Raw genomic sequence first — 14851 nt, forward strand, 5'->3', positions numbered from 1 at the left:
ATCAGAGACAAGTTTTGAATATTGCTGTCCATCAATGATTCACAGCCAAGTTGACCACACTCAAGATATTTTGACAACAACAATGGATTAATGTTGCCCTATAAGAGTTGTACAAAGTTGGTAGAATCTTATTCAAAATTATCCACAGCTGTAAGGGCTGCCAAAAGAAGCTTCCTCTGATCTATAATTTTTTTTGCACTTTAAAAATATGGAGTAGGTTGTGTAGACCGGCAGGGAAAAAAATCGAATTCAATACCTTTTAAGGCAGCAAAATGTGAAGACTGTGCAAGGGGTGTGTAGACTTTCACTAGCGACTGTTTATACACTCCCCTACGTATTTATTTGGACAGGGAAGCTAAAGTTTTTAATTTGGCACTATACTCCAGCATTTTGGATTTGTGATTAAATGTTTTATATGAAGCGACAGTACAGAATGTAATATTTTAGGCTATTTTCATAGATATCTGTTTGACTGTTTAGAATGAATGTACTTTATGTATCTATATTTAAGTATTTGGACAAATTCACTTATATTGAGTCTTATATTATATACTTATATTCAGTCAAAAGTTTAGTATTTGGTTCACATACCACCCCCCCCCCCCCCCTAATTTCGCAGGAAATTAGTTGTAAACCTGCAACATTTTCTCTTAGCTTCATGACAAAATATTCCCCGGGGCCCCAAATGCAGTAATATTCCAGCAATTTAACAATGGTTGTATCCACATTAATGTAGAAATGTTCAGAAACATATTACATTCTAAAGGGTTTATCATCGTCCAAAACGTGTACGCGTACACACAGCAGTGTTCTAGAATATTGGACTGTTGGCTTTCATACTTCTCGAATTCTCAGCGGAGCTCAAGCAATTTCTCCAACTGCCAACACATTCAAATGAATACAAGACTCACACCAGAGTAGCGTTGGTTGGGAATTGTTGGGAGGTGTGCATTCGGGCTCCTGCAGATGGTGGTGTTAGAGCCGCATAGCTATTTATTTATTTAACTAGGCAAGTCAGTTAAGAACAAATTCTTATTTACAATGACGGCTTAGGAACAGTGGGTTAACTGCCTTGTTCAGGGTCAGAATGACAGATTTTTATCTTGTCAGCTCGGGGATTCGATCTAGCAACCATGCGGTTACTGGCCCAACGCTCCAACCACTAGGCTACCTGCCGCCCTAAGACACAATGGGACGCCAGACTATCACTTCACAGTGTCTGTGGACTATGAGTTAGGCTTAATTTACAATGAAAGTGACTCCACAATGACACAATACATTATTTATCATGATTGCATTTTTGGGGGACCAATTATATACAGTACCAGTCAAAAGTTTGGACACACCTACTCATTATAGGGTTTTTCTTTATTTGTACTATTTTCTACATTGTAGAATAATAGTGAAGACATCATAACTATGAAATAACACATATGGAATCATGTGGTAACCCAAAAAGTGTGAAACAAATATATTTTATATTTTAGACTCTTCAGCAGTCTTGAAATAGTTCCCACATATGCTGAGCACTTGTTGGCTGTTTTTCCTTTACTCTGCGGTGATATTGCCGTAATTTCTTTTGATTGTCGAATTGCCTGGACCAGTTGCTCCATATACAATAAAAAGAGATTCGATCACCTTGCCAGCTACTTCTAGTTATTTTGAATGGAACAGAGCAGGTATTGCCTCTTATTACCATGGCTGAGGGATTGGCATATAATGTTGTTTTCATTTGAATGAAATTGGAGCCAAGTCCCATATGTTACAAAACCGACCAAAGATATGACCATTCTCCGTTGAGATATAGAACTGCCCAATGAGCTTTTGGTTCCTAAAGAAGCAAGTAAGATACTGTATGTAATAGATGACAGAGGTTATCTGAGGATAATTATTTTTTAACAAACCCGCTTTGATCCGGATGTACCAATTTGGGCGAGTAAGTTGACCCACACATTGAATTTACGAGTGATTCAGTTTTCTCTTTTAGGAGTTTGATTAGCCCTTCCAACTTACAAAACTTGTCAATACTAAACATCATATTAAGGTGTGGGATTGTGTGACAAGAAATAACTAGCAGGTCTACCGCAACAGCCCTAGCAGAGTTGCAGAGAAGGATAATAGTTTATTTTTAAAAAGAACCACCCATCAGGAGGATACAGACAGCTCAACAGGTATGCTTAGATATTCAGATATATATATTTTTTTTACATAGAATTAAGCATAATGATTATGACTCTAGATTGCTGGAAAAAGCTGTTTCAGGTAAAAAAAAAAGTGTTTTCCTGCAATCTAGAGCCATAATCATTAAGCTTAATTAGATGTAAAAAATATTGTGTATTTTTCTGAATATCGGCTTTATAATTATAGTGAATTTCTATGAATTTGATTTTGAATAGCCTAGTAATAGGTCATTTTTTCATAATTAATAGGCTGACACATTACCTTTAGCTACAGAATATCTTACCACCGTGCATTTCCATCTCTTCCCCTCTTTCCTTTATTCCTTTCTTGAGTGTGCAGAGAGAGGGACTGTCAACAGTTTAATGAAACATGTTTCGTTGTGAGAACATGTTACTATAGATGTTCCTGAACAGATTTCACTTGGTTTCCCAAATGAAGCACTGGATAGCTACAGGAACATGACTGGAGAGCCCATAGCATACATTGTTTGGGCGGAATGTCACCTGTCAAGCAGTGAGAGGCTGCATGCTCCTCAAACAATGGTTGATGTCTGGAGTGAAAAAAACAGAGTAGCTTACTGGCATGATTCAAAAACGAACTGGAGGAAAGCGTCCTCTATTGGCTATTTGAGTGCATGACTTATCTTTCTTCCCCTGCCCCTGTTTCATGCACATTTGTTAATGGGCCATTCTAAATCAAAACAAATGTTTTATATTAGTAAAGATTGAATTGAGAATAGTGAAAATATGATCACTTGATGAGAAAACATCATGTGAAGCCTGAGGCAAGGAACAGAGTGCAAGCCTTTTTTGCAACATTCTCAAATCATCAATAACCTAAAGTTGCATCATGCAGCCCATATACACTGAGTGTAAAAACATTATGAACATCTACTCTTTCCATGACATAGATTGATCAGGTGATTCCAGGTGAAAGCTATGATCTCTTATTGATGACACCTTCGATCAGTGTAGGAAGGGGAGGAGACAGGTTTTAAAGAAGGATTTTTAAGCCTTGAGACCATTTAGACATGGGTTGTGTATGTGTGCCATTCAGAGGGTAAATGGGCAAGACAAAAGATTTAAGTGCCTTTGAACTGGGTATGGTAGTAGGTGCCAGCAACGGTTTGAGTGTGCCAAGAACTGCAACACTGCCGGGTTTTTCACACTCAACTGTTTCCATGTGTATTAAAAATGGTCCACCACCCAAAGGACATCCAGCCAACTTGACACCTTTTAGTCCATGCCCTGACGAATTGAGGGTGTTCTGAGGGCAAAGGGGGTGCAACTCAATATCAGGAAGGTGTTCCTAATGTTTTGTGTTTTGATTTCTAAGACATTCTAAGGTTTGTATCATTCACAACTAAAGTTGCCAAATACCTTTAAATCTAGCATATAGGAGCTGTTTCAAATGATCACTTTTACCCTTTACATAGTCAATTCATATGCGCACTCGCTCCGGAATGGGAAAAATATCCTTTCTATTTTATTCAGCTAAGTTCAATTATATTCTTCATACTATAATATCATATAATGTCAATTAATGGCACGGAATATATTTGAATATCTTGTCTGCTAAATGAACTGGCCTACAGCCTATGGCATGTCACATAGCCAGATAGAATAAATTGATTTAAATGTAGATGTTCCAAGGGCGTGCATCAGTGGATTGTATGCGTGAAGACCTGGAAATGCTAAATATGTTTATGTTAATTACTGGTAAATTACCGTGAGATCGGCAGTCTTTTGCATGACAATAACCGTCTGAAAAAATGTCATGACCACCACAGCCCCATACTCTGCTAAAATATTGGTAAAAGATTGAAAGGAATATCAGTCTTATTCAGTACATTTAGTTATTGCTTGCTTTTCTAAAGTCTACCAACCTTGCCAGCAGGCATGCCAGCTAAGATAGTTACACAAGCTAGCTACTGTAACTTGTTTCATACTGCAGCCTGAAATGGCTACTTGGTAGCTAGTTATGAGTTTGGGAGATTGGTAACCTATCTGGGCTAGCGAAAGCCAACTTCGTAAAATTTCTAGGTGGCTAGTAGTATTACAAATAATTTATAATTATTATTTGTTTTTTAAACAGGACAAATCTGAGTGGGGCACGATACCTCTGCAAATAAATACGTAGGGGAGTGTATATACAGTATAAGCACAGTATTCCCTCCCTATTAGGTGTGTCATTTAGACTGTACTTTAAAAATAATCATAATTCGAACCAGTATTGAAGATTTGAAAGATTCTAATTGAGATACAGCTTTCAAAGTTCATACGTAACAGCGAGTAATTAGATAAAGGTCAAGACTTGTCTTGTGCATCCTAGGATTCAATCACTAACTCATTTTGACTGGATATCATTTAACTTAATTGAGTTGTAATGGTCAGCCTTTTTACAATTGTGCCTATGATGAATTTGTTCATGTTGATATGCAAATTGACTGTAAGATGTGATTGGAGAGGTGACTTCTGTTAATGAGGCCAGGCCGCTTTTGTTTTTGTAATGTATATTGTAAAGGAAACAGGGCATTCTTAACAATTTATCTGCATATTGTTATACTGACCGGGCGTGTTTTGAAGATTTGTCTGAACATGTCTGAAAATGTGTTTTCTATATGTAAAGCTGTGTTAAGCAATCAATTTTAAACCGCAAAATAGGCTTTCACACAAGGAAAAAACAACGTATGGCAAGAGTATTTGGGAAGTCAGTTTTCAAAGTAAACTTGGAGAGAGAGACTGAAAATTACACAAACAAAATAGGAAAAAACTACCCCATCAAATCTATATGCTTGATCAGTAGTCCTTGTCTAGACGTTCCCATATGAATGGCTATTTTCGCAGCATGGACTGATGCAATAAAACGTGTTATGAAGAACATTAATATAAGGATAATGTACCTAGCAGAGCATTAGTTACAGTGATAATTAACTGAAAACAATGATATCCCACACATGCATCATGTGCTTAAAGTTATTGACCTGCTACTTTTGTTAGATTGTTACAATCTGAATATGTCACGAAATGTCACTGGAACACGAGCGTTAGTTACTGTATGCACAACCTGATACTCTCGTAACTTGACAGATATCAACAACATTTATACATATAGTATGTTAATGATTGTTTCCAGTATTTTGGGAAAAGTGCTACTCTTCACACATTGTGCATTTTGTAGCTTTCACAGCAGCACTTTTATACCCAGAAGAAATGTGCCTTTGTGGCCTTATCGCCATGGGCTAGATATTTAAAATTTTATATTTAATGGATTGAGCTATGTAAAGGGAAAACAAAAATAAACAGCATCCATCTTTCATTATTATCATGTGAATTGAAGTTAAAACAATATATCCATCACATGGAGAAAAGTATAGCTTTGGCTGCTTTTGTGGCAGTGCTGTTTGGCTAGAATTCAGTTCGAATAGTTTTCTTTCTGGTCTCAATGTAGAGTACTGCATACTGTAATACAGCTCCATCAGTTGACTGTCAGCAGGAATGCATGCCAATTGAGCATCATAGTTTTGGATGTGTTTAGGAATTGGAGGCTAAACTCAATCAATCACAATGTCAACACTCAGCAAATTCTTGTCCAAAAGACAAAAGTAGAGTTCCGGGATATTGTAACAACCTGGGATAGCTAAGACTAGCTTTTTTCAAACTATGTAATGGCCGATTGTTGTAAAAAACAACAACTAAAATATCATATCATTTGTTCCACGCGTGTAAATAAAGAAATCTCGGTGCCATATTATTAGTCACAAGGCAGTAGGTTGACTGTATTACCACTTGCCACTTGAGTAATTACAATGTTACCATGCAAGCACAGTCAAGCAACTCAAGCAACTCACACATCATTCTGCCCACCCCTCTGCACATTGTCATCTGCCATTCTCAAAAACGTGTGGGTTGACCATAAAAGAGAAAGCCCTCGTAAGCCAGAACACATTTCTCTTTCCCCACTTTCATTTTACTGAGGGTGGTATGAAGAGGCAAGGATCAATATCTGTTGATGGTTTAAGAGTAAACGCCCTCTTTAGGGGTCTCTGTTGCGTAGCAATGCATGGTTCCACTTGTCCGATAAGCCCTTTCTCAAGAGCTCACTGATATTCAAAAGACAAATGCGATTCTACTGAAGAGGCTTTAGGCTGGTGGCAGCAACACTGATGTTTGTGCCCATGAAGACATTTTTCATTTTTATATGCAGATATCTTCCTCTCCAACAGATATGCATGAAATACATAAGCTCTTCAAGGACCATCTTTTCAGCTGGTAACCAAACACAATTTTTACCATGCTGTGAGTACAGCTAGACATAATATGTCCCTAGATTTGTTCTTAATACAGCTGGGTATGCCAAATCTTCCTGAAAAATATGTAACTCCAGATTGCATTTTGGAAGGATTGCAAAGTTTATGCATTTCAACAATTTCCCCCAACTAAGAAAGTGCTACGAAATGTGATGTATCTGCTCAGGGCAGTCAAAACAATACAAGACAAGACCCATGACAGCTCGTCTAGTCACTCCATGGGATTCGTTTGGACAAGGCAAATGATACATGGGGGCAAAACAGATGCTAAAGTTAGCCACAAACGTCTGAGCTGATGCGCCGGGGAAGAATGAACAGCCTCCCGAGCAACAGGTTCTGTGGGAAATTGACTTACACCCCCTTCCAACTTAATGCATCTTCATTTAACAGCTTGCAGTCACATTTACATCTGTCATTCCCCATTCAATGTGGATTGATATTTTGTGCCTGAATGAAACCTCCATAGGGCCACAAAGTGTATGGGGACCACAATGGATCCAGTCATAGTACTGTCACATAAAAGAGTTGTTCCAATCTGTATTTTATGTGATATTTGGCTGAATGACCATTAGTTACATACTTTTTAAAATGGGAATGTTTTCATGAATGCCAACATATACACATTAATAGTGAGTGTGAGAGACTGCAAGGTAGCGTCTCATCATATCTTCTCATCACATCTCCAACAGTGAGCAGTTCTGGAGCAGCCCTCTTCTCTGAACCAACACAAACTGCAGGGGATGTTACATTTAGCTGGCTAGTGATGCAATCAGTTTGGGCAGGCAGCGGGGGGAAGCAGATGCAGTCTGTTGACAGTGTATTTTCTGTCATTTCAGATGTCGTTAAAACGTGTCAATTTGTTGTGGAGGCTTAGAGATCTTAATGGATGCCCATCATTTTCACATTATAGGTAATCATTGAAATCTAGGCCTACTTGAAAACCAACTTGTGTTTCTCATTGAGCGCCCTGTAATGAGGAAGTGCATGTATATTGGAATTTAAAAGGGTTTATTCTTCACCCTTGAAAACAAACAGATCTTCACATGTGATGTTTAATGGTCTTGTCTTGTCATTAGATGATTAAACTGACAAACAATTATTTAAAAATAAAATTGATAAGGTTCATTATGCAATCACTATGCTGCCAGCACACATGAATTAATCAACCTTTTTTATCTGAAAAAAGATGCTATATGGAGACTGCTAATAAAAACTTAATGACAGAGAAAGAAAAGTGTCAGAGTAAGACATAAAAAACAGTCTCAAAAAGTGCATGCAAAGTGCACAACACTGCATAATAAATGCCCCTCAGCTGTGACAGAATTGGAAGAAACGAACCATTTATTTAGACAGAAAGGCCTCCATTGATTTCAACATTAAGGTGAAATATCAGTCTCTGTAGATTTGGCATGGGTAGGAAAGGAAAGTGAGTCATTCCTTCAGAAAATCCCTGTCGTATTGGGGAGACGTGCCATTGTCCTTAATTAACACCATACATATGGTAACATCAAAGGCTGTTGCTCATGATTTAAGACAATGGGCATCATTTTCTGTATGTAGGACTTCTTCTTCTTCCAGTGTCTTTGCCCTATATACCACTTGTGTTTTGTGAAGCATCATAGAAGGGAAATTCCAGCAACATTGTCACATTGTACATTTATGTGATCTATATTCTTTCTGTCTGTGTCTCTTGAATGTAGAATTCCAGATATTAGATACTGTAACAACTATTTAGTATGAACATCTGGGGTGTCTCAAAATCTTCACATTGTCTTTCAACTACTGCATCTTGGCTTATGTAGCCATTACAATCCTGTGTTTATAGTAATCCATTGATTCGTGAAGAAGGCTGAGGGCTGGGCTAAAAAGAGACTATATTACTCACTATATAAGTTACAGCATTTATTTCAAAATCCCAAATAGTGAATCCATCCGCGGGCGTGAATAAGTTATGTAGGTAACCGCAAAACTGTTGCATTTCAAATGCTTTTTAAAAAGACATGTCATCTAGATCTGAACCAATACTGGTCATTTTACACATTTGGGGAGATGAAGGTTATGCTGAATGTGCAGGCTTGGAGACTTCTCGTCATTACGTACATTATGTGACTTGTTTAGATTAACATTAGTTTACTGTAGGTACTTATGCTTGTTTCGTCTAAGGCGGGACAGTAGGAACATACAGTGCATTCGGAAAGTATTCAGACCCCTTCCCCTTTTCCACATTTTGTTATGGTACAGCCTTATTCTAAAATGGATTAAATAAAACATTTTCCTCATCAATCTACACACAATGCCTCATAATGACAAAGTGAAAACAGATTTTTAGAAATGTTTGCAAATTTATAAAAATTAAAAAACTGATTTACATCAGTATTCAGACCCTTTGCTATGATAACTGAAATTGAGCTCAGGTGCATCCTGTTTCCATTGATCATCCTTGAGATGTTTCTACAACTTGATTGGAGTCCACCTGTGGTAAATTCAATTGATTTGACATGATTTGGAAAGGCACACACCTGTCTATATAAGGTCCCACTGTTGACAGTGCATGCCAGAGCGAAAACCAAACCATGAGGTCGAAAGAATTGTCTATAGAGCTCTGAGACAGAATTGTGTCGAGGCACAGATCTGGGGAAGGGTACCAAAAACTTTCTGCAGCATTGAAGGTCCCCAAGAAGACAGTCACTTCCATCATTCTTAAATGGAAGCAGTTTGGAACCACCAAGACTCTTCCTCGAGCTGGCTGCCTGGTCAAAATGAGCAATCGGGGGAGAAGGGCCTTGGTCAGGAAGGTGACCAAGAACCTGATGGTCCCTCTGACAGAGGTCCAGAGTTCCTCTGTGGAGATGGGAGAACCTTCCAGAAGGACAACCATCTCTGCAGCACTCCACCAATCAGGCCTTTATCGTAGAGTGGCCAGACGGAAGCCACTCTTCAGTAAAAGGCACATGACAGCCCACTTGGAGTTTGCCAAAAGGTACCTAAAGGACTCTCAGACCATCATTACAAATCAAAAACTTTGAACACATCATTGTGATCTCTACAGCACTGTTGGCTGGTCATCATTAACCTTGTGCTGGCTTAAACACTGGCATACACTGATTTATAAGGCCATACTGGGTAAAATGCCATTTTATCTCTGTTATTTTTAATCAGGTCGGTAAATAAATATCAATTACAATCCCATTCTCATTTGCTTTTGACCATACCAAGAATTAGAACAGGTCATGGTAGAAATTGTTTCAGTTAATCAGCTCCGTGGTACTGGAATTCTCTCCTGAACATTTTAAAATTTGATGATCTACTCTCGTTGGTGGAATTTAAACACTTGATCAATGTAAATATCATAGAAGTGTGTAATTGTCTTTTGTACAGCTGTTTTTTAGTCAAGACATTTGTGTTTTTTTTTTTTTACATATTATGTAATTGTTGAACTGTATATGTGTCTATAGTTTTGTTTAATGTTGTGTTAGTGTATGTAAATTGTAAATTTGTTCCCCCTGCTGCTATTGGACCAGGTCTCTCTTGAAAAAGAGATGTTATCTCAATGAGAAAAACCTGTATAAATAAAGGTAAAACAAAAAAATAAAAATGAGAAAGAAGATTCTCTGGTCTGATGAAACCAAGATTGAACTCTTTAAACTGAATGCCAAGTGTCACGTCTGGAGGAAACCTGGCACCATCCCTACGGTGAAGTATGGTGGTGGCAGCATCATGCTGTGGGGATGTTTTTCAGCGGCAGGGACTGGGAGACTAGTCAGGCTTGAGGGCAAGATGAGCGGAGCAAAGTACAGAGAGTTCCTTGATGAAAACCTGCTCCAGAGTGCTCAGGACCTCAGACTAGGGCGAAGGTTCACCTTCCAACAGGACAACTATCCTAAGCACACAGCCAAGACAACGCACAGCCAAGACAACGCACCTGAAATTAGGGAAATATCTGAATGTCCTTAACATCTCTGCAGAGACCTGAAAATAGCTGTGCAGCGACGCTCCCCATCCAACCTGACAGATATGAGTGGATTTGCAGAGAAGAATGGGATAAACTCTCCAAATACAGGTATACCAAGCTTGTAGCATCATACCCAAGAAGATTCGAGGCTGTAATCACTGCCAAAGGTGCTTCAACAAAGTACTGAGTAAAGGGTCTGAATAGGTACTGTATGTAAATGTGCAATTTCAGTTTTTTATTTTTAATACATTTGCAAAAAATTCTATAACCTAGTTTTTGCTTTGTCATTATGGGCTATTGTGTGTAGATTGATGAGGGGGAAAAATAAGTTAATCCATTTTACAATAAGGCCGTAGCCTAAAAAAATGTGGAACATTTCGAAGGTGTCTGATAACTTTCAGAATGCACTGTAATACTCTGTCAGGTTTCCATTCTTATATTATATTTATTTGTAGAATGTCTTGCTCTATGCAGAGGCCCTTCAGGTGCCCTTTGAGTAATAGACTTGTCCTCAATTGCTGGACACCGCAATATCCTCCTCTCCAGTTACTGCCCCCTACAGTGGTGATTTCCTACACCTCCAGATCCATGTCAGTTCCTAACTGAGAAGATTCAGTCAGTCTTATCCACTGGGGTAGTGGTGTGACAGAGACGGTCTGATCCATAAGGGAAAGCGGGGCGGGAGTCAGGGGGCAGGGGGCAGGGGGGCGGGGGGAGGACTCAGCCACCGGTCTGAATATAGATGCTTGTATCAGGCTTTCACTATTGATTTTATTTCCAGTTCAGAAAAAGGAACTGCAATAAGACATGAAGCTCATTCAAGGTCTAATCAGCACAGAGGTAGTTATTTCAAAGGTCCACGGAACACAACACTAAGGAGGCAGCATTTGCATCCGGGGCATGCAGTTATTTATTTATATCGAATTACATGTGGGTGGCAGGTAGCCTAGTGGTTAGAGCGTTGGGCAAGTAACCGAAAGGTTGCTTGATCAAATCCCTGAGCTGACAAGGTAAATATCTGTCGTTCTGCCCCTGAACAAGGCAGTTAACCCACTGTTCCTAGGCTGTCATTGTAAGTAAGAATTTGTTCTTAACTGACTTGCCTAGTTAAACATGTATTTCAATTTAGCTGGAATATCCATGACAGTTTTATTGGTGCCTTACATGAAATGAGGGAAAAAATTTAACATCTTGTAAACTTGAAGCACAGTCCACCTAGCTTTGAGATTAAGCTGATATATAGTATACTCTGAGTCGCTGTTCAGGTCATGAAGTAGTCCCCTAAACCACGCCCACCTTGGAGGAAAACAACTGCAGAAAGCCATCGTTTTTGGATACAGTAGTTGTTAGCTAGAATGCTAACTCTCATTGACATAGGCTGGTAGCAAAGCTAGCCAAAGAGCATTTTACTGGTTGATGTTGAATGTTTTTTAAGTATAATGCAGTTGATTGGCGACGATTACACAAACATTATATTATTAAGCAGGCCATTCATACGAGCCTTACGATCCAATTATAATCCAAAAGTAGTGCGAAATGCACTCCTAAGCAACATAAATGGAGACTTTTTTTGCTTGCGATCTATGAGAATCCCGTGTTTTCCCCCACGGTTGTGAAATTGTGAATAGTGACTATACTGTATTATATACAATATATATACAAAAGTATGTGGACAGCCCTTCAAATCAGTGCATTCGACTGTTTTAGCCACACCCGTTCCTTACAGGTATATAAAATCGAGGTAATAATCTGTCACTCTGCCCCTGAACAAGGCAGTTAACTCACTGTTCCTAGTCCGTCATTGAAAATAAGAATTTGTTCTTAAATGACTTGCCTAGTTAAATAAAGGTAAAATAAAGTAAAAAAAAAATTTTTGACAAACATTAGCAGTAAAATGGCCTTACTGAAGAGCTCAGTGACTTTCAACGGGGCACCATCATAGGATGCCATCTTTCCAGCAAGTCAGTTCGTAAAATGTTTGCCCTACTAGATCTGCCAAGGTCAACTGTAGGTGCTGCTATTGTGAAGTGGAAACGTCTAGGAGCAATATCGGCTCAGCCACGAAGTGGTCACCCACATAAGTCCACCGAGTGCTGAAGCGCGTAGTTCCAAACTGTGCATGGAAGCAATGTCAGCACAATAACTGTTCGTTGGGAGCTGCATGAAATGGGTTTCCATGGCCGAGCAGCCGCACACAAGCCTAAGCTCACCATGCGCAATGCCAAGCGTTGGCTGGAGTGGTGTAAAGCTCGCCACCATTGGACTCTGGAGATGTGGAAGCGCGTTCTCTGGAGTGATGAATCAAGCTTCACCATCTGGCAGTCCGATGGACAAATCTGGGTTTGGAGGGTGCCAGGAGAACGCTACCTACCCGAATGCATAGTGCCAACTGTAAAGTTTGGAGGAGAAGGAATATTGGTCTGGGGTTGTTGTTCATGATTCTGGCTAGGCTCATTAGTTCCAGTGAAGGGACATCTTAATGCTACAGCATACAATGAAATTCTAGATGATTCTGTGCTTCCAACTTTGTGGCAACAGTTTGCGGAAGGCCTGTTCCTGTTTCAGCATGACAGGTCCATACAGAAATGATTTGTCGAGATCGGTGTGGAAGAACTTGACTGGCCTGCACAGAGCCCTGACCTCAACCCCATCTATCACCTTTGGGATGAATTGGAACACCGACTGCGAGCCAGGCCTAATTTCCCAACATCAGTGCCCAACCTCACTAATGCTCTTGTGTCTGAATGGAAGCAAGTCCCCTCAGCAATGTTCCAACATCTAGTGGAAAGCCTTACCAGAAGAGTGGAGGCTGTTATAGCAGCAAAGGGGGGACCAACTCCATATTAATGCCCATGATTTTGGAATGAGATGTTCGACGAGCAGGTGTCCACATACTTTTAGTCATGTAGTGTACGTACATTTTTGCGCCATAAAGCATCAGAATTCTATCTGGAATTGCATCATAAAATTGCATCCCCCTTATTTTGTGATGCAGACTGGTACCTAGGCTGGTTGTGTTCATGCCAAATTAAAAGGTAATAAAAAAATATGTGAAATGACATCTTTACTATTAGGCCCATAAAAAACACATAGGAGGTCCCTTGAAAAAAATAGAGACCCCCAAATGTCACAGATATATTTCACACTAGTTAATCTTTTGACACAGTTAGTTAGGAGTTTACAGGATGTAGCAATGCTCTTTGACATGAACCCTGGAAGTTAAGGTTTTGGAATGTGTCTTAAAGATCAGAAAAACTGTCTTATTTCTGGTATCTGTTGGGCAGTGCCAAAGTAGATACATTTTTATTTGATAAGACAGGCAATGTTTTGTCAAAATTAACAAAGGATGATGTTTTAGTTATGCATGTTTAAATGTTTCTTCAATTAATTAACCTCTTTCTTGTTACAACATCCTAGTTCTCTAGAGACTAAATTTAAGCTTTGTGTAAATAAAATGGCAAAAAAGTACATTTCACCATAGAACAATAACTGACTAAAGGAACTTTACAATAATATGATATAATTGAACTACCTTTCTAAAATGTTTAAACACGTGGAAAGGCGTTGCTGAATAAAATGTGTTTATTTTGACCTGATGAGAAAGGAGTTGTGTACAAATTGTCTTTCAGAAGATGGATGTGACTCCTCTGTTCTGACTGAGAACAGAGGGGCACTTGTGGGTGATGAGGACCTGAAATGATCTTGGTGACATGACAATAGAATAGCACTTGGGCCTGCCATGGAAATGAATTGACCTTATTAATCTATACGGTTTGTTTTTCAGTGCTACCAAGTCACACATGTGGAAATCCAGGGTTGATACCAAAAGGAGTAATTCATGGAACAAGGTACAACATGGGAGACAAGATCCGTTACAGTTGTCTCATGGGATATATACTGGAGGGACATGCTGCACTCACTTGTATTGTGAGTCCAGGTACTGGAGCATCATGGGACTTTCCAGCACCATTTTGTCGAGGTAAGACACTACATTTTAAGTTTGTAGTGGGGGGCAAGAATATCAATATTTACATATTAGTCTCAGGGTTCTACAGCTGCACCATCGAATAGCATCCTGACCGGTTGCATCACCACCTGGTATGGTAACTGCTCGGCATCTGGCCAGTACATCACTGGGGCCAAGCTTCCTGCCATCCAGGACTTATATACAGTGGGGAGAACAAGTATTTGATACACTGCCGATTTTGCAGGTTTTCTTACTTACAAAGCATGTAGAGGTCTGTAATTTTTATCATAGGTACACTTCAACTGTGAGAGACGGAATCTAAAACAAAAATCCAGAAAATCACATTGTATGATTTTTAAGTAATTAATTTGCATTTTATTGCATGACATAAGTATTTGATCACCTACCAACCAGTAAGAATTCCGGCTCTCACAGACCTGTT

At 39.2% G+C, this 14851-nt stretch overlaps 1 protein-coding gene across 1 annotated transcript in view; it reads left to right on the forward strand.

Annotated features, from left to right (window-relative positions):
- The window catches only part of LOC139571177 (CUB and sushi domain-containing protein 1-like), a 572617-nt gene that overhangs the window by 333580 nt on the left and 224186 nt on the right, over positions 1 to 14851 (forward strand). The window contains exon 4 of the mRNA XM_071393795.1: positions 14227 to 14421. Within this exon, the coding sequence (XP_071249896.1) occupies positions 14227 to 14421 (195 nt within the window). The remainder of the gene's footprint in view (positions 1 to 14226; positions 14422 to 14851) is intronic.

The sequence above is a fragment of the Salvelinus alpinus genome, chromosome 3, assembly GCF_045679555.1.
Source record: "Salvelinus alpinus chromosome 3, SLU_Salpinus.1, whole genome shotgun sequence".
In the NCBI taxonomy this organism is placed as follows: Eukaryota; Metazoa; Chordata; class Actinopteri; order Salmoniformes; family Salmonidae; genus Salvelinus; species Salvelinus alpinus.